A 21093-nucleotide genomic window follows, 5' to 3' on the forward strand; every position below is an offset into this window, starting at 1 on the left:
GGGGGGGGGGGGGGGGGGGGGGGAGACTGCAGGCAGTAATCAACACCTTGTAAATATCATGTCAGTGGTGGTTGGAATCAGTCTCTGTTAAATCGCTCTGATGTTTCCATGTTTATTTTGTTGTTCAGATGACAGACGGAGCTTTTTTTTTTTTTTTTTTTTTCAGAATTTAAAATACAAATATTTATTTTTCCCAGCTTAAGATACGGTATTCCTTTCCCCTGACACAATGTTTACTGGATGCACTAACACCAACCATAAGCCTTTTAAATGTGACATTTCTTTCACATCCAGTGGCGTATTTGAATAAAAACAACCCATTTAGAAAAAAAGGCATGGAGTTTTAGTTTCCTCTCAGTTTTCCTGAGACGATGGGCTGAAGGTTAACTAAACAAAAAGGCAGTGTGTTTTTGGGTAACTGGATATGTGCTTATCCCTACTTTGTTACCCAACTCTAGGAATGTACTTCAAACCAACAGAATCATCTAGTATGATAACTGGCAGGTGTGGGACATGGTGCACAATACACCTACGGAATGGACCTGCTTGTGTTATTTCTCTATCATATGGCAGTATAAAGCATTTTATTATTAAGCACTATTCTAAGCAAACTGTGTGACTAAAGGGAAAGGTGAGAAGTATAATGTGAGTGAATGCAGGTTTTATCCCCTCTATCACCAGGTTTCCATATCCCTCTCATTGTCATTATCTACTCTGTATTCTTATTAATGGAACCACAACCCCGATACAAAAATAGATCTAAAGGAAATTAACTGAGTATCTGTCCATCCTGTAACGTGTCTTCTTCTCTCAGCGACATGATTTCAGATAATATGATTCTTTTTTTTCCTTTTTTTTTAAAATCATTTCTCATCATGTCAGATGCTTTCTATGGATCTTTTAAAAGGTGGCTGTGGGACAGGAAAGTGGTGGAAGGGGCAGATGGGGTGTTCTTCCAGAATATACACTGACACGTGGGACTGATAGGGGGAAAAAGATGGGAAATGGATGGGTGGGTAAGTGTGGAGGTGGTGGAAGTTTACTTCTTGGCCGTCAGGGCTGCCAGGGAGGCATCCACCTCCTCCTCAGGCTGCAAAGGATGCCACTGGGCGATGGGGCGACGGGGGTTGGCCAGCATGTCGGACCAGTGTTTCAGCCCAGCCCCTGTGGCCTTGCTTCCCACCCAGATCTTCCCAATGGCATCGTTCTTGCCAATCTTGTCGTAATCCAGTACTGTAATTACAGCTTGGATTTTCTGGGGGGGAATAGAAAGAAAGCATTACACATGTGTAGGCTTAGCAGTGGTCTCTCTTGGTGCTGTCCTTTCTGGGAGGAGACTCGTCACTGCTGCTATTGATGTGGGATACTTCCAACCAACTCAAAATAAAGATGTGATCTTTTGTTGCTTGTTTATATGTTAGGTGAAGAAATAAATACCAGTCTCATGGGCAGGATTAGGTTAAAATGTAAGACTCCAACTAAAGTACAAACTCCGAAATCAGCATTTTGAATCCTATATTTTATTGTCTGAACAATGACCAAGTTAATATTTCCGCCTTACCTTGTATCTTACAACTATGTAAGTGCCGACTAGTAATTCATCTATTCATGCCTGATGATGATAAAATCATCTTTAACACAATTCTGTATTTAAAACCTAAAAATAATACTTTTTTAAACGCCAATATCATCTGTAGACAAGTACTTCTGTCTATTTTGGATTGTGTGATACTACTTCAACTCCTGATGCATTTTAAAGTTGTTTTTATGTTTGTTTTGGGTTTTTTTTAAAATTATGTTTCTCCAGATATCATACCTGCATTTGCTCAAGAGGAATCTCAAAGCTGAAGGACTCGTTGTAATAAGGATTCAAAGTGTTCTTCTTCACTGTTGTCTTCTTCTTCTTCAGTCTCTTTCCATTTTGTAGCAGGTTAATTTTCACATAGGGATCTGTAAGCAGAGATAGGGTAAAGTCACGAGGAGGAGATTAGAAAAAGAAAAAGAGAAAATCTGGTTGCATGTGCATATCTGGGTTGCAGTGCTGCAACATGCCAACAGATGGGGCCAATGCTAAAGCCAGGGTGAGTGATGTACTGCTGCAGGGTGAGCACTGCAGCTTCAGCACGTGAGCGGAGCAGCAGTGTGCTGATGGCTGTGCACAGTCACACTCTTTTTACACACCACAGTCCCGCTGTAAGCAGGAGTCTTCTTGCCCAGGCTGAGCACTAAAAACAGTCACAGTCTTGGGTGCAAAACACTTGAAAAGCAACATCTTGATCCTCAGTTCTGTGTATGGAAAGATGCCCACCTGACAGTCCACCCACATCCATTTTCTTCAGGTTCTTAGCCTCCAGAATACAGATGGTGAGTTTGCCAGCAGTGGGGACGTAACGCAGAGAGATGCAAATGTCCCCCAGCTTCTCTGGCTGTGAGGAGGAGGCAAGAGTACACAAAGTTAAGGGGGGCCTGAAGCAAAACATCTTGTGAATCATGGACATGCACAAACTGTGTCTTTTGAATAAACATTCACTTCAGGAATGATTCTCCTCAACATCTAATTGGTCTTTTCATTGCTTGAAAAATATTTGAGACTGCAAGCGAATTAATTATACTCTGAGTATTTCTTCTTAAGGTGGCTCTGGGGGAGGCAGTTTCATTGATTAAAACTAGTTTCTCATATTCCAGCGTAGCCTCGTAGAGAAAGCAGCACACTGCAGGCTGCATGGCCATGGCAACCCAGACATATCAACCCAGACATATCACTCATTTGGTATGTCAACTGATACATAACAAGAAAACGCAGAAGAGAATTGATGTGACGCCTCTTGTCATTAGATTGTTGGCTCATCATGTTGAGAAAATGGTGTGCTGCTTTTTCTGACAGATCACATTTATTCCTGAACAACCTAAACCCACGTGAAAGCATACATTTATTCGGTCTTTTTCGCAATTCCTTTTAATCAGGAAAATGTGTATTTGTGGGACTGTGTACGTTTTTGCCCGTCTGTGCGTGTACATTTCAGTACAGACAAGTAAAAGTACTGCTGCCTGTCTAACAAATATGCTAGCAGTTGAGTAAAAAGGTGAAACTTTGCCTCTTCTTGGTCCGCGCTGTCCAGGTCTCTCCACTCTTCGATTGGCTTTGCCAAGTCAAGGGTGTTCATGGGTATTTTAATCTCACCAATGACGTCGTGTTTCGAGAAGCGATCAAAGTCATAGACGGACATAACCAGAGTCTTCCCTCCCATCTCTTGGAATGGTATCTGAAAGACAGCAACCAATCTAATTTTAGTCACATACGTAGAGCAGAAATGTCTTGCCATCACGGTAATTATAATTTGTTGAGCTTTGGGTTGCATTTTTGAACAGCATTGCACACATGTTCACACAACCATTCACAGCATTTCACTACTGATATTTTACACACTCAGACCCCATTATGAGTTTGTTTTGAATAAGTTCGGTAAATAAAGAGAATGGGAATACTTCATCCTGTATTTGACTCCCTCTTTTGTTACCACTGTGAGCCAAGTTGGTAGGGCAGGCCATCACACTCCTTTCACACCTCCAACAACCTAACATTATAATACACTTCTTTAGCTGTTCCACCTATGTTCTGTCCTCATGAAGTCTTAATGCAAACTGTTATCAACAGGACTTCTTACAGAACTGAAGCTAGAATTTTGCTCCACACGAACAAGTTGCTTCCTATGTTAAATGAATACATTTAAGGAAAATAAGTGGACCATTTGTACCATTAATCATATACTTCAATCAGTTGGGATTGTAAAATCACAACATGTTGAAAATGTCTAAAATCAGCTCCAAAAGAGTAAGTTTTGGTGACTTTGGCTTGCAGCTCCAAATTGTTCTGCTTCATAACATGCTGCTTCAGCAGAGCAGTCTGACTTTGACAGTCTCGTAAAGATGTTGAATTGTTTTTTTGTTTTGTTTTGTTTTTATGGAGCTGTGTCAGCAGGCAAGGTGCACCAAAGGTGGCCATCTCCTTTAATATGATTCTCTACCACACTCTCCTTGTCAGAAACCTTCAATATGTCTGCTGAGGTTTATCGCTGCTGGACAGAAGTCAAAGAGTAGACAAAGACAGACTCTACTACTAAGCTCTACAGAAGGGAGGAGGAAAGAATCTGCAGAACATCTTTAACAGAACCTGTCTATCCATCAAACATTAGGTACAGTACATGTTTTCATAAATAATTAAAAAAGGGTAAGCATGTTTTATTTCCCTCTTACCTTGAAAGTAAATGTCTCATTGAAGACAGGATTAAGAGTTTTCTTGTGAACCTTTGTGTCAAACTTCTTCTTCTTATCAGGGAGGACAAAGACCTTGACGTAGGGGTCTGAAGTGCCACCGCTGTCCATAGAGAGAAGGTCAGCTGCTTGCAGGATTCCTACAGTCAGCTGGGGACCATAGAGTTATTTGACTAAAACACAGCAAAACCTCAAATTTGTCTCGAACATGAACAACTCTACACTTTAATTCTTGGATGAGGAAGTTGTTATGCCAGACCTGAGGAAAACAAATTTTAGCATACTTACCTTGTTCTCCTGGAAGTCATAATCTATGGAGTACTGAAGCTTCCCCAGCTTTTCCTTTTCCTTCACTTCTTCCTCTTTCTCATCTCCAGTTAGGCCTGGCTCCACATCATCTTCTTCATCATCGTCATCCTGTTGTTTCTGCAGTGACAGAAGGGAAACAGGCAGCGGAGGAAGGAGTGAGAAAATAGTTGTGAAGTGGCCGCTGTGCCGAACCCTTAAACGTCGGGTATCAGCAGTCGGTTTAGTCACATCACCTACCTTCCACTTACCCAAATGTTACTAGTGCAATCTGTTCATCGATGACCACGGTTGCAACCTGACTTGATTTCACTCTTTCTTGGCTGACACCATTTGCTGTTTTTCTTTTACTTTAAATCTACTGAAAGAAGTGGCTGAAATTTTTTTCTCAGCTGCAAAATGTTGCAGAAATGCCGTATCAGTAATACTTTAAGTCAGTGTGTTAAGGATGGAGAGGCAACAATACCGCCAATATACAGGGTATGGACGTTAAAAAAGGCAGAATTTACATGACAACAGAATGCAATGCAACACCCCTGATAAACCTTTGGAAGTACTCATTTTCACTTCTACAGCAGTGACTAGGAAACCTCAAATTGGCTCAGCTGAATAGCTCTGTCTAACAGAGATGGGACAAAACAACTGAACAGCAGGAAAAGAAATTTTGAAGGAATGCAGTTATACAAATCCCAAATATGACTCATCCCAAATGAGAATACATCATGGTATTATACTGCACTCAGAGGAGAGTAGTATCAGCAGAAACGCTAGGGCAACAAATGACCTGACTGAAGGACATTATGGAATACATTTTACTTCTGAATAAACTCATTTTACAGTCTGGGTATTATCAAAATGGCCTATTTCCTTATGGATCTCCTCTTGAAAATATTATGTGATTAACTGGCCATTCTTTAACTATCAAGCTAACTAGTTACTTATCCAAATAGCAAGCTAACATTAGCTAGCATTAATACTTGTTAATTACCAATAGCCTTGAAAGGAAACTAAATTGTGTATTTTTCTAACCGGCAATATTTCTAAAGTTTTAGTTGTTGTCATAAATCTTTGTACAGTTTGACTTATTTTTCTTTTTACAATAACTCAGTAACAGAAATGTTAGTCCTTTAGGGTTCTCTGTAGCAACCTGTGAAGGGTCTGATGACTGACTAGCTGGGAAATAAATTTTATTTTTCTTACAACATAATTTATTGGTACTATACATTTTCCATGAGTGGTGCTTTTGTTTTGATAGGAAGTCAAATATTTTATTTTTTGCAAAAGTGCAAATGAAATCTTATTTTTCCCTTCAAATTTACCACCTGATTGACTGGGGACTTTGTTACATTAAAAATATAAAGCTAAGAAGTAAGCTAAAGCAAAGCTAGTGAAGCAAGTTGCTTATTTAGACAAGTTATCTGTTGTCACACATAAAGAAAAGTACTGGTATTCGTTAAGTGCCACAAACGCACTAAAGTCTTGCGTACAGTAAAGAAAAGATGGGAAAGGCACAAAATCAGCTGTATGAGAGTCACAAACAGTCACAAAGTTTGCAGTTGGGAGCAGGAGTGGGAGGCAGAAATCAGAAATCCAGTGAGAAAGAGCAAAAGTGGGAAAAAGGAAACAGTCCTGTGCAGGGCTCATGTCCACAATTTAGTTATTTTGTCTGTTCCATGCAAGTAGTTTAAAAGAGGGAACTGAGTTATTGATGTGATTTGACCAAAGACTAGCATGGACAGCAATATTCCAACTGTCAACCTTCATTTAATTGCACAATGTTTATGTTTATACAAGCTAGATGTTTACATTTATGTGTTATAGAGCATCATCTTAGCCTTCCTGTTGTGCACTGAGTTACATTGGGGCTGGTGTTACCAGATGATTGCTGGTGATAGAAACCAGCAACCATGTCTATGAAAACAAGTACAAAAAAGAGTAGCTTATTGCTGTGCTCTATGGGAAGACATCAACCATCCAACTCCCCCCACATCACTTTCATTTTACTCTAGGAGCTACAAACAAAAACCTGTAGACCTAAATCGTACCAGTCCAATTTCATGCAAAATGTTGGATTTGAGCAGAGTTGAAAGTGGTCAATGTTGCATGATCCGACTTCAGGCTGCAGCTAAACACATTTACCGCCTTATTGTAGAGGAGGGGTTTGTGTGTCCTGAAGATCCTAGCAGCTATGTTGCTGGGGGCTTTATGCCACTAGTAGGGTCACCCATGCCAAAAAGGTGTCTAGGGGAAGGACCAGACTAATGGCGACTCAAAGACCCCTATGATGACAATGACCATGGGTGGAAATGTTCCCTTGCCCGGACACGGGTCAACGGGGCCCCCGTCTAGAGCCAGGCCTGCGGGTGGGGCACAAGAGTGAGCGTCTGGTGGCTGGGCCTTAGCCCGTGGGGCCCAGTTGGGCTCAACGTGAATGGGTTACATGAGCCCCACCTCCCGTGGGCTCACCATCTGTGGGAGGAGCTGTTGGGGTCGGGTTCAATGTAAACTGGGCAGCAGCAAGAGGCGGGGACCCTGGCGGTTCGATCCTCGGCTGCAGAAACTGGCTCTAGGGATGTGAAATGTCACCTCTCTGGTGGGGAAGGAGCCTGAGCTTGTGCGCGAGGTTGAGCGGTTCCGGCTAGATATAGTTGAACTCACCTCGACGCATGGTTTGGGCTCTGGAACCAGTACCCTCGAGAGGGGCTGGCCTTTCTTCCACTCTGGAGTTGCTCATGGTGAGAGGCACCGAGCAGGTGTGGGCATTCTCATTAGTCCCTGGCTTGGTGCCTGTACGTTGGAGTTTACCCTGGTGGACAAAAGGGTAGTTTCCCTCCGCCTTCAGGTGGGCGGGCGGATCCTGACTGTTGTCTGTGCTTATGCACTGAACAACTATTCAGAGTACCCACCCTTTCTTGATGATCGATTTTGTAATTGTATCATTGGACCTGTAGTCACATGCCTTGGACACTTGGGTGAAGAGGGTGGTGGAGCTGTCAACTGATCACCACCTGGTGGTGAGTTGGCTCAGATGGTGGGGGAGGAAGCTGGTCAGATCTGACAGGCCCAAACATGTTGTGAGGGTCTGCTGGGAACGTCTGGCAGAGTACCCCGTCAGAGCAAGCTTCAACTCCCACCTTCAGCAGAGCTTCAACCATGTCCCGAGTGAGGCAGGGGACATTGAGTCCGAGTGAGTTGTGTTCTGTGCCTCTATTGTTGAGGCGGCCAGCCAGAGCTGTGGCCATAAGGACGTTGGTGCCTGTCGTGACAGTAATCCCAGAACTCCTTGGTGGACACCAGCAGTGAAGGATGCCATCAAGCTGGAGAAGGAGTCCTATCAGGCATTCTTGTCCTGTGGAACTCTGGAGGCAGATGATAGGTACTGATGGGCTAAGCATGCAACTTGGGCTATCACCAAGGCAAAAACTCTGGCATGGGAGGAGTTCGGCGAGGCCATGGAGAGTGACTTCCAGACGGCTTCGAGGTGATTCTGGTCCACCATCCGGTGACTCAGGAGTGGGAAGCAGTGCTCCGTCAATACTGTGTACAGTGAAGATGGGGAGCTGTGGGGCTGTTGTGGCTGACATGCCTCTGCAGCATCGCATGGACATCAGGGACAGTGCCTCTGGGTAGGCAGGCTGGGGTGGTAGTCCCCCTTTTTAAGAAGGGGGACTGGAGGGTGTGTTCCAATTACAGGAGAATCCCACTCCTAAGCCAATCCGGAAAGGTCTATTCAGGGGTCCTGGATAGGAGGGTCCATCGGACAGCTGAATGTCGGCTTGAAGAGGAGCAGTGTGGTCGTGGAACAGTGGACCAGCTCTATACCCTCTTCAGGGTCCTGGAGAGGCCATAGAAATTTGCCCAACCAGTCTACACGTGCTTTGTGGACCTGGAGATAGCATTCAACAGTGTCTCCCGGTGACTCCTGTGGGGGGTACTCCAGGAGTATGGGGTACCGGACCCGCTTGTACAAGCTGTCTGGTCCCTGTACAACAGGTGTCAGAGCTCGGTCTGCATTGCCGGCAGTAAGTTAGATTCATTTCCAGTGAGGGTTGGACTCTGCCAAGGCTGCCCTTTATCACTAATTCTGTTCATAACTTATATGGACAGAATTTCTAGGTGTGGCCGAGATGTTGAGGAGATTCGGTTTGGTGGCCTCAGGATTGGGTCTCTGCTTTTTGCATGAAGCGGCTGGGAATCAGCACCTCCAAATCTCACACCATGGTCCTCTGTCGAAATAGGGTGGATTGCCTTCTCCGGGTCCGGAGTGCGGTCCTGCCTCAAGTAAAGAAGTTAAAATATCTTGGGGTCTTGTTCACAAGTAAGGGAAGGATGGAGCGTGAGATCGACAGACGGATAGGTGCGGCGTCTGCAGTACTGCAGACTGTGCGCCAGTCTGTCATGGTGAAGAAGGAGCCGAGCCAGAATGCAAATCTCTCGATTTACCAGTCAATCTATGTTCCTACCCTCACCCTGGTGTTCCTACCCTGGTCATGAGCTGTGGGTCGTGACCGAAAGAATGAGATCTTATATACAAGTGGCTGAAATTAGTTTCCGCCACAGGGCTCTCCCATAGAGATAGAGTGAGGAACTCGGTCATCTGGGAGAGGCTCAGAGTAGAACCACTGGTCCTCCGCATCGAGAGGAGCCAGCGAAAGTGGCTCGAGCATCTGATCAAGATGCTTCCTGGACGCCTCCCTGGTGAGGTGTTCCAGGTACGTCCCTCCGAGAGAAGACCCTAGGGGAGATCCTGGACACACTGGAGGGATTATATCTCTCGGCTGGCCTGGGAACGCCTTGGGACCCCACAGAGTTGGCGAATGTAGCTGGGGAGAAGAAAGTCTGGGCTTCCCTGCTTAGGCTGCTGCCCCTGCGACCCGACCCTGAATAAGCGGTAGAAGATGGATGGATGGAAAGAACAATAACATAAAAAACAAGTAAAACAAAGTTGTTCATGATGTAATGCTGTGATTGCAGACAATGCATATCTATATTTAGCAAGAAAGACTTATCTATTCCACATATGCTTCAAATATGACTCTATTCTGGTTAAGGTAGGCTAATGGCATTGACCTATTCAGAGACTGCCCTTAATTTCACAATGTTGCTGTCCATATAAACATAAGCACTGAGAAATTTGACAGAAAAACAGAAGGACAGAATCTATTAGTAATGGAAGTCCGGTTAACTTTAAGCCAGGATTTATTAACATGTTATTTATCTCCTGACAAACCAGGTTTTCTTTGTTTTTGCTCTGTTAATATTGATGGAAATTTTGTGCTCTTATGATACTCTGTCCTGCCTGCAGTTGGTGATAAATTGACAAAAAAGAGTTTATTCCAAACTGAGTCCATATTCAAGCTGATGTAAATCTTATGTGACGTGAACCGTTACAGTTTACTGACAGTTACCGCCCCTGATTTAATCAGGGCATGATCGAGAAGTTAAATAAACTCTTCTGTTATCATCCATCTTTCCTTTGCATCATACCCAGTGACTCATCAGTGCTACAATTCTTTAAAGGCAGTCTTGACTAATCAAGCGATGGAAACTTGTTCTAATATGGCTAAAGTAAACTTATTTTGGAGTTAGGATAATATCTTGGTATGGCCTACTTTCCTACGGCTGTCTTCTTGAAAATGTCTTCGTAAGACTGGAGGGTCCAGCTACTCATTGAAGAGCTGGAAAAGGAACAGGGTACACACACAGATAATACACACACTAACACAAGCACTAAACACCTCACACACACGCGCACACAAATAACTGCATGCAGACTCTCATGCATGCTTAAAAACACTCAGTCTCTCACACACACACATTCTCACACAGTATCCTTTTATGTGTCTATATTGTGGTAAATGTTTTTCATTCAAGCATGCCAGGCCACACAATGCAGGAACCAAGTTTTTTTTGTTTGATAAGTTTTTTTTATCGATGGATGTAGATGGATTACCGTATGATTTCTGAGGGCAGGTAAAAGGTATGTTCGGATGTTACTGAAACTTCTGTGACAAATTTTTGTTAGGGTCAAAAATTTCTGCACCTATATTCTGAGTGAAATGCACACATCCATGGAGGGATCATGCTATACTGCGAATTACCACTTCTTCTCAAACTTCCAGTGGGGGCCTCAAAGATAAAGACATGGTATGTCTGAATGAATGCCCTTTGGACAGCTCCAGCGAATAAAGCGCAAGCTTAGTACGGAGATTTTTGTAGACGAGGTTTGCAATTTAACAGACAGCTGATTCCGGCCTTAGCTATACATAGAATAAATACAGGCCTCATTCATAGCAAATTTTGGCAAACATTCTGGCTCACCATGTCTCCCCAGTGAGACCCAAGTGCTTCAGGGAGGAAAAGGGCATCAATGACTGTCACCTAGAATGTCAGCAGCATGGGTAATCCAGGAAAGTTACTCTCAAGTCAAGTTGTGGCCATTCAATGGTATCTAATGCAAGGGCATATGCTGGTCTTTGTCAATAGATACAAACAGCTTTATCTGGAATTAGGAGCATGCTTGCACAACCAGGAAACTTCATTTGAATTTCATACCCAAGTCATTCTACAGAGGAATATTTTGGCATCCGTTTTTGGTTGTGCACTACAGTTAAGGTCTGTCATAGTGGAAACATGCTGTAAACTCACAGGTAACATTTTAGCTATTATTTGACAAATATCCAGCTTACCCCTTGCACATGCATGTTAGTGATCTCTAGTGAGTTGCTCAGTGCACTCGTCATTCAAAGGCTTAACCATAGGATGAGTTTCATTTTCATTTCAAACCATTTAAACAGATATTTACTCCTTTGGGGGTTTTCTTGTCCCCCCAAAAATTGCAATCTCTGGATATACAAGACATAGCAATTGGTGCAGCATATCAGTTCAGTGGATTTTGCGAAGCAGCTTTTTTTGCTCCCATAGAGTCCTCAAGCACCAGCAGCACCTAAGCTTGCAAAAACAACTAAGGAAGCCAAAGCACTCATTGTCATCATCACTGCAATCCAACCCCTCCAAGCCCAGCCCAGCCCACCCCCCACCACCGCTCCCGCCCCGCACTGGTCTGCGCTTACACAGAGCGGCCAGAGAGGGGCGCCGCGTGCTATCAGACCTACCGTAGGCAGAGAAGTCCACCACAGTCAAGATACACGGAGCACACATAAGACACAAAGCAGGAAGAAGGAGAGCAGAGACAAAGGAAGAGATTGAACTCACAGCAGACACCAAAAGAAGGGTAATCACAGCAAATGCAGTAAGCTACACTGCAGGGAATGAGGAAAATGACAGATGGAGAAATCTCCTCATTAGCACAATTTCAGCATGTACAGCAAGGCCTTGGGTTTTAAAATAACTTCACTTTCTAATGCTGTTACTGCTTTTTGTCCAATTATCAATCATGTACATGAGGAAAAAACAAAGCAAGAAAACCCTAAACGATAGATCCAATGCAGCATCATTGTGCTGATGACTAATTTTTGATAATGACTCTTTTATGAAAGCAAGAAAAGCACTCATAAAAGAGGGATGGCTCCGTAAGAGCACTGTCATTTTTCACTCAAACCCCAAAAGCACAAGTGAGAGAAAGAGCAACGATAACATTCATGACAAATACATTGAATAACAAAGAAAGAGAAGAGAAAAATGAAATAAATGATAATTATGGTGGATAAAGAATGTAATTAACACCTGTGAAAAATATTCTTATGGGTTTGAAAGACTTTTAAAGAAATTACACATTTTTTCCTGTAATATAACATTTAGACCAACACATTTCACACTGAATAAATGTTTTCATGCTGCTTTGCTAAAATATAACAAATTAGCTGATTCATCACATCATTTATGTTTATATATCAGCACAATGCTTCATATCAAGGCTCACAACATTACAACTTAACAGGTTTGTGAATAGCTCAAAGTTATTTGTGGTTTGTTTAGCTTCATTTGCAGCATGGAAATCAATTTCTTCTGCTGAGACGCAGCCTCCCACAGTGGAACATACCTCTCCCCCTTTCAGGTTCTTCATTCCCATGTCACCCTTTCCCTTCTTGCCCTTCTTATTCTTCTTCTTCTTGCAACAGCATTTCTTGATGATGCAGAAGCAGCAGGTTAGAATGAGTAAAGCAGCAACCACAGCGATGGCAATGATGGCCCAGGATGGCACTGAGAACACACAGACCAGTTTATATAGTATAAAAGTAAGAAGCAAACACTTGATTGACATTTGACTAATCAATCAGTTCCCATGCCTCATGTCATGTCCTGAACTAAATATATTTAGTGAGAGGTGGTGGGTTAGCATTTAGGCAGAAAATTAGATTTCTCTGCCATTAGGTAGAGCAGCCAATGATCAATAGTGAATAAAGACATTACGGGGCTGCCCACGCCTGCAGCCAAAGAGAAAATCTAATTCCAAAATCATTGTTCAGGATCACGTCATTGGGACTTGGTTGATCAGAACAGGGTGGAGGTTTTTTTTGCCAGGCACTCACGTGGGATCTTGTCGATTTCATTCAGGAACTTGTTTTTGATTTCGTCGAAGGCATCGTTCTTGTTGACTGGCTCTGTGGAGTTGTCAGCAGAGACTAATGCGACAGGGGCTGGAGTAACACTCAAGTCACTGGCCCCCGTTGGCTTGGCAGCAACCATGGGTGTTGTCTTATCCTTGAACAAGTTCCACTTCGTCATTTAGGCTGCACACACGGTCCCTGAAAAAACAGCATGAAAACACAGCCATCACATGCGGCCATTCAAGAGTAAGAGACTTGCTCTGGCATGAAAAGAAACAAGTTTTACTCGGGTTTTGAGTTATCATGCAGATTATTTTGCTATCAGTTAGGCTTTGCTGATAAAATACAAAGCAGACCCAACTAGCTTGTATTGGGGTTCAGGATATGCAGGAATAATTCATAGATATACAAAACAAATCTTCAGTTTCATGACTATTTCCTGTCAGGTGTCCAATTCAAGGGTTGTCACTGCAACAAGGTTTAAATAACTTTACTCTGGCAGTTTCCCATGGCAATGCAACACAGCCCGCTCAAACCCCACCCCTTCCCAAAATATTAGAGAAGATTTGTTGGAAGTCAAAGCCAAATGATCCAAACACACCCTCCCTGAACATCTGGGTGTGCCAAGTTGTCGCTGTCAACTCAGAATCAGGTGGTGATCAGTTTGCATCTGAGCTCCTCTCTTCACTTAAGTGTTCAAGACAGATGGCCGCAGATCTGTTGGTACAATTACAAAATCGATAACAGAGTGTTTTGTGGTGCCAAGTGCACTTATGAACACTTCCACAACCCAGACCCTGACAAGTGGCAGAAACTGGATGGAGGAAAAAACAGTTCTTGTTGGGAGCAGCATTACACAAAGCTTTTTTATGCTGGCAAAAGATTGTGAACAAAAATAAGTTAGTGTTGAAAAAATATTGCTGTAATACATTAAAGCTATAGTAGGTAATCTTGCTCAGACTTTTTTTTTTTTTACTCTGGGTGAAGTGGTTCCTCGTCCTAATAGCAGTCCGTACATCTTTAAATCATTAACAATAAGAAATATAGTTAGACCCCTCAGTTTACTGTAAATCTGTAGAAACTCTGACCAATGCAAACGTTCGGACCGAAATGGAGTTGTTTGTTTCTTAAAAAAAAAAAAAAAAAAAAAAGCCTTGGGTTCATGCAAGGAACAAAACCAGAGGGGGAGGAGTCAAGACAGGAGGGCACTTTCAAATCTTGCTAGCTCCCCAACATGACCTACCCCAGCTTTAACGTGAGACATCAACAGACACAAGCTACTAGAATCATGGGCAAACCCAAAACTATTGAATTATAAAAAAAAATAAAAAAAAATTAAAGCCTGAACTTAGCTTTATAGATTTCTTTAAAATCTTATCCATGGTGGCGTGTACTGTAATGTCATCATCAGTGAAAATGAATTTTTATCACACAAGTGTTTCACATGGGATGGTGGCAGTGTGGCACAACTCTTACGTCAGATAATTGCTACAAAGTCACAGGAGTTTCATGGTTCTGGTGAATACAATCATCTTAACATTTCCAATGTGGTGTAAAATTAACCTTTTCATTTTTTAAAAAAGGGAATGAAACTAATACAAAATCCAAACTATGACGACAAAAACATCAAAGACTACAACTTTTTGTGCCATTATTTTCATATCAGTCTGCTTGGTCCTGTTGTCAAAAAGAATGAATAAAAGTACCTGCAATAACATTTTAAATTTATGACTAGTGCTTTGCGGTAATCATATTTGCATTGAGCAGGCAATAGTGTAAACTAAACATTGACTGATCATGGTCTCTTACAGCAGTGTCTGTCATGGATGATCATAAGAGATAAGATAACTCTCAGCACTAACTTCATCCCAGCTTTGTTTTGTTCTGGTCTCTGTGCATAAGCAAACATTGTCAGACCAGAAGAGTGTGTTTAACCGTAGAAAGAAACAAGGGGAGCAACAACAAACTATCCAACAGCAGTGTTTCCACAGGCTAAACAAATGTTCAACCGCAGCTCTTATCGGTTTCAGAAATCACAGTGTGACAAGTGCAGCTGAAAGCAGCCTGCCAACAGAGTGATGAGTGATCGAGCGAGACCTCAATTCGGAAAGCAGAGACAGATGACAAGCCTAACACAAAAAGACTTCTGCTCTTGATTTTATTTCAGTCATGGTGGTATGGGAAAAAGAGGAATCTCCCATTTCTCAAGTGCCAATTCTCCAAGTTGGTACCAGAGATTCTGCTTCTATTTATTGCAGCATATAAATTATTCAAATTGAGGCTGACAGCAGGAAGGATAAGCTTATATTATTCAGAGCCCTGGACCAGTTTATACATCTTAAAATATGTGATGCTAAAATTACTTGTGCTGCTGACATGACTAATGACAAACATTTTGTGTTAATAACTCAAGACGGAAACTAAAACATAAAAGGTTTATAGTGTTATTAAAAAGTAACTCAGAAATACATTTTTATCCATTCAGAAATGAGTGTATTGTTTAGTAAAACAGAAATGTGTGCTTCTCTGTGCCCCTCAGCATAATACACCACTGTAGATATTATAACAATAATAAGGGCTTACATCAAAGGAAATTTTATCCTGTTTGTCCCCCACATCAGACCGAGCCAGACCAATTAAATTAACAGTCACGGATATGTGCTCAAGCATTCTGTCTCCTCTACTCTGAGGGCAGCAGTGAGGACGGGCAGAGAGGACAGATTTACACTTTTATGACTGCCATTAGTCCTGTTTCACAGTCACACCACCACATAAACCGCAGTTATTTTAAAGAGTGCTGTCTTCAGGTCACGTAGAGGGACAAAACTGATATCAGTGTGGTTAAGTGTGCCCGGCAGAATACAAAAATAAAAACAAACTTTACAGAGACTCCAGCTAAAAGTAGCATATAAGAAATTTGGGAAATACATTTTTCTGAAGGCAAAGTTAATGCATTTATGTATATGAACGCACGCATGTATGAATATTTTCATGTACAGGTGTCACAAATGTAATTATACATACTATAAATGCCATTACTACAAAAAAAAACTAGTCTGTTGCTACCTTGGTATGGTATTGGAACAACTACAGTCTTTAAAAAAATGTAAATTTTATATCTAAGAAAAAAGAGGATAAAGATACAAGGGGACTGTGTCAATTGAAATCATTCTGGAAGTGGATACTTCAACAAAGTAAAGATCTGAAGCATTCCTACCAAATGTTAGAGCAGGACCTTAAAGGGTTAAAACCATTTATTTACATCCGGAGTGTCCAAAGTTGCTTCTTGGGGCCACCATTCCTGTAGGGGTGCAATATTTAATCCTACTTCAACACAGCTGACCCAAATCAAACGGACCAAACAGCCAATGATGTTTAGCGTATAACTCATTAACTGGAGTCAGGGGCGTTGGAGCAGGGACAGATGGAGAGCTTGTAGGACGTGGCCCTCCAGACCTGGAGCTGAACACCCCTCACTCTCAAAAACAGAGGTACAAGATAAGGACATTTCTGTACCTGTAGGTACATTTTAAAGAAATGTTCTCTCAAAAGTACAATACTGGTCTTTAAGAGACCAGAAGCACACCTTCAGAGTACGAAAAAGGGTTCAAAGTGACATAAAGTACAAATTTATATCATTTTGACCATCAGGGTATCTGCAGCATTGAAAAATGTAATGTTAATGGCTGTAATGTTACAAACTAGAGCAGAGTTGAGTGATGACAGTAGTACTACTTAACAGTCATTTACTACACCAGACAATGAAGGTCAGATGCTGCAAACTAAGTGTACGGCTGGTCAGTATTTTGAGTTTTTGAAGATTATTTCTAGATTAAAGATAAGATAATAGTGGGGGGGGGGGGGGGGGGGGGGGGGGGGGGGGGGGGGTGTATTCTGAGAGACCCTTGAATCCCAGAGAAAATTACCACTGCTTGTCGCCACCAAAATGCCCCTGAGTTGCTTTCCTAATTCCAACGTGAACTTGTGATCGCTCCATGTGTTAATATATATGGCAGTGTTCTTTCATGGTGATATATATATTACTGGAACAGGAGTCCCCTACCAATCCTAGAATAAATTAAAAGGTATGCTGATTAACCAGTGTACATTTCATATAATTCTTCTGTCGCTGAGATCTGCAGGAGTTTTGAACTCCATCTCTCAATGTGCAGCTCTGTTCATAAGAGTCTGAGTCATCATGATTAGTTAAAGCAAAATGGCTTGGCTGCACAGCCCATAGGAGAGCAGCCTTGAGCGTGATCTGTCTCTTATCGCTTAATACACTGCTCCGAGTTGGATGGGGATCAGGGACTAACTGGATGCAGTGACCTAGCCCACTAGCACAGCATTTTTACTTAAAACCACCTTTAATACGCTTCTCAACCTCTACTAGAAAAGACACACAGGGAGGTGAAGGAAGATGGCCTCAATAGAAGAATTATGACAGATTTGTTGGAGAAATCAGTTCAAGTATACTTATTTGCACTTAAAATTAAAAGAAAAAGAAAAAAAGAGATTACAGTTTTATTGTCATCCTTGTACATTTATAGTATTTTGGAAACTTCTGTAGCTTTATTTCAAATATTGAAGAGTTGACGGAGACTGAGGTAGAGAACAATGCTGCAAAGACCCCCACCTGGAATAAAACTATGAGACAACGTGATTAATGGATGCTGTCTTCACCTTTAAGCAATGGTAGTCTCGCTTGCAACACATTCAAGTTGATTAATTATACTGGCAAGTGTTTTATATGATAAATAACAATCCTAGTACTTTTAGGTGATATTCAAGAAGAAATACTCATCCACACCATTGGTTTATCACACACTGAGTTGGCTTATTTAGCATTAGACGAAAGATATGAGTCACTTAGAAAGAGTTGAACATGCCCACAGGGCATAATTACCAAGCACCTGTCAAATTTTCAAACATATTCTTACTCTGAGATCCAGCATAAACACACAACTAAGAAATACTGAAGCTCGCCTTATGTCATGTGTGTGAGGACCGAATGGTGTGGCACCCTCTCTGGGGGTGGGAAACCCCTGCCTGCAGATAAGCCGACTCCATGAGGGGGGTTTGTGTTTATGGAGGCCTTATTAGCACCCACGTCAGCTCCAAGGGAAAAACAGCCTTAAGAGAGTGAGCAACAACTCATGCTGCTTTTTGACTTAACAACAAGTACGCTGAACAGCAATTAATTAACAATCTCCAGCTAGACGGCCAAGTTTGTTCCCCCCCTGCCGCTGACAACTTGCTTCTGTAGCAGTTCATCCAGCTGTCTGCCAGTAGGCAATGTGTATGGCTCAAAATCCCAATCCATATATTTATTCAGACTTCTAATGAAACACATCCCATGGTTAAAAGCTACAAACATCTTTGCATCCACTTTCAAAATGGCTTCTGTAAATGGAAAGTAAGCTGGTAACTGGGTCACGTGACTGGCCCTCAGGGTACCAGTCAGGAGCAGCGAGGCGGCAAATTAAGTATTGAATATTAGGAGCTGTAAAAAGATTGCTATATACAAAGAGAAACAACAGCAATGGCTGCTTGGTCCTCATGGGCCACTAGATGACATGGGTTTCTCAAAAACACAAAGCAAGCCGAATAATGTGACCCCGGTAAAAAATCATTCAGCCCCCACTGAGGCCCCTGCCATCTGTGACATTACGGGTTATGTGTGGGTGGGCAGAGTGTTTGGCCTCCAGCTGAACTAGCTGTGCATCCTGTGCGGCTTCATTTCCACTAAGTCTTACTGATGTGATTGCTGCAGTACGATGGGTTGCAGTCTTGAACATTTTTTTACAAGAAGTGTGAGACTTGCAAGGTTTTACGTCCTAGTGAGACCCTTCTTTTCATGGTTTCTCATGCAGGCTGCATCAGGCTTGAAGCATAATTCATTGACAGATTATTTCCACCTGAAAAGTTGCATGTAAACCTGAGCTCTAAATTTGGACTACTGTTTTTCATGCCGTGACTCTTTCATCGCAATGAGCTATTTTGGGTATAGGCTAAGTTAGATAAGATGCTGAGGATAACATTCACTGTGTAGCTGTTAAAACACTTTGCATGCATGATGAAAGCACTTGAGGATGCTGGAAGATGTGAATGTTGGCTCCACCAGCACTGAGTCACAGCTGACCTCTGATCCGTCTGGACTTGATTTCAGCTGGAAATGTGTACTGGAACATTTAGAGAACAAGGGGCATAGTATTTCATAGGATCCAACAGACAGAGCATTGCTGTAGTTGGAAAGCTGAGCTGAGATTGTGGGACTGTTTCAATTAGATTTAATGTGCAGCCTGGTTCCTGAACTCATGCCACTTTATGATAATTCACCCCTGCTGAAAAGGACTTGGGTCTCCCGTTGTCATAATGACCTCATTTTGGCCAAGTTTAGATAGGATTATCAGGAGAATACCGATGGCTGCATTGCTGTTATTTGCCAAGCAAATGATATGAGAAACTGGAACCTGGCTTGAGTCAAACCTGAAAATATGATCAGAAGTAGGAGATGAAAATAAAAACTCATAATTATGTAATTTGGACCAAAGAAATATTAGCTGATTATACTTTTGCAAAATGAGCACCAATAAAAAATGTAAGAGGCTCTGCTGGATTTAGATTTCACACTTTAGTTTTCTATGGGTCCTGATAACCTGCATCCCTGTATGCAATACAATATACATAGAAACGTGTACGCAAAACAATAAAAATCAAGTAAACAGTTAAACAAACACTTAGCATATGGCAGAGACAAATTTCTGCTGGGTAGCCTGCTGTAGTTACGAGGCATTCCCTCTTTTGTTATTTCACGGTACAGAGCCAAGAAAGTGACAAAGCTTTGGCAACACCAAAGACACAGCACATGGTGCAAAACAACTAGCCAGAACCACATTCTGACATTCTTGATCACAAGTTTCGAAGTGTCTCGGCACAATTCATTGATAGGAGCCAAACATCTGCCACGTAACTCTGCTTGGCTGCAATTACAGCATTTATCTACCGAACAAGACTCTAACATCACTGTTGCAAATCTTTTATCCCCTTATTCCCCATGAAGATGATAGCTGAGGTGGATGTACTATCAGTGCTGTCTCTCAACAAGATTAGACAAGAACGATGAAGGTGAATTTAATAAAAAAAAAAACTTGGTCAAATTGGGCTGTGAATCATTTACTTTGAACTGTGAAATGAGGCATTAGCATGCGCTCAGCAGGTGATAGTAAGCAAACTACTCATGTAGTCATGTGGGACTAGATATTTACAGAAGCACTAGACTCCTGTTTTAAGTCTAAGGGCATTACAGATGCTTTTACTCTGAATATAAACACTATGAATATCCATGAGGAAAAAAACTGACCCTCAGAGACACCATCAGGGCAACACCACTTCTACGTTAGCAAAATGTAAGTGCATCAAGATGTCCTACTGATGACACTGCTGATCACAGGGCAGAAACTGAGATAAGGATGTTAAAAAGGTGCTCTGTGCATCATCTCTCTATAGACAATTAGAAAAAGGCCTCCCTCATATACACCTCATTGTGCATCGACCCAAAGGGCGATGCGGACAGGCTCATTTACAAACCTGTTTGTGAAGATAAAACAATGCTCATTCTCACCTGCGGCTGAATGTGACTCAGCTATTATCTGGAGGTATCCTTGAAAAAAGGGGTGGGAGGTGCCAGGGTTTGAATACTGAGCGAGGAGCTGCAGGCATCATTTACAGCCAGTTGCCATACATCCTCCCTCTTCCCCTCAGCTCCTTCCCCTTCCCATGTCCCCCGATAGGCCGATTAATCATTCTGTCACAGAGACACTGACCCAATCTGCATGTAAGGAAGTGCAGAGGAAATTCGAGAGAGCAGAGGGCTTCTGCAGCACTGCAGATAGGTGAGATCTAATAACAAAAAGGGAAATGTTCAGCAAATGAGACTGAAAGTCAAAGATCTTATTTGTGAAATAAAGAAATCATTCAACAAAAAAATTAAAGTGGTGACTTG

At 42.1% G+C, this 21093-nt stretch overlaps 1 protein-coding gene across 1 annotated transcript; it reads right to left on the reverse strand.

Moving 5' to 3' along the window:
• Positions 1–870: 870 nt before the first annotated feature.
• LOC306754606 (synaptotagmin-2-like) lies at positions 871–20784 on the reverse strand. The gene is made up of 9 exons (XM_079238626.1): positions 20713–20784; positions 13071–13286; positions 12581–12741; positions 4561–4689; positions 4255–4422; positions 3096–3263; positions 2309–2426; positions 1817–1950; positions 871–1255 (listed from the first exon to the last, which is right to left on the reverse strand). Exons 2-9 carry the CDS (start codon positions 13264–13266, stop codon positions 1040–1042), a joined length of 1290 nt encoding a protein of 429 aa, XP_079094752.1. The 5' UTR covers positions 13267–13286; positions 20713–20784; the 3' UTR covers positions 871–1039.
• Between the last annotated feature and the right edge of the window lie 309 nt (positions 20785–21093).

This window comes from Telmatherina bonti, assembly GCF_933228915.1.
Source record: "Telmatherina bonti genome assembly, chromosome: 4".
In the NCBI taxonomy this organism is placed as follows: domain Eukaryota; kingdom Metazoa; phylum Chordata; class Actinopteri; order Atheriniformes; family Telmatherinidae; genus Telmatherina; species Telmatherina bonti.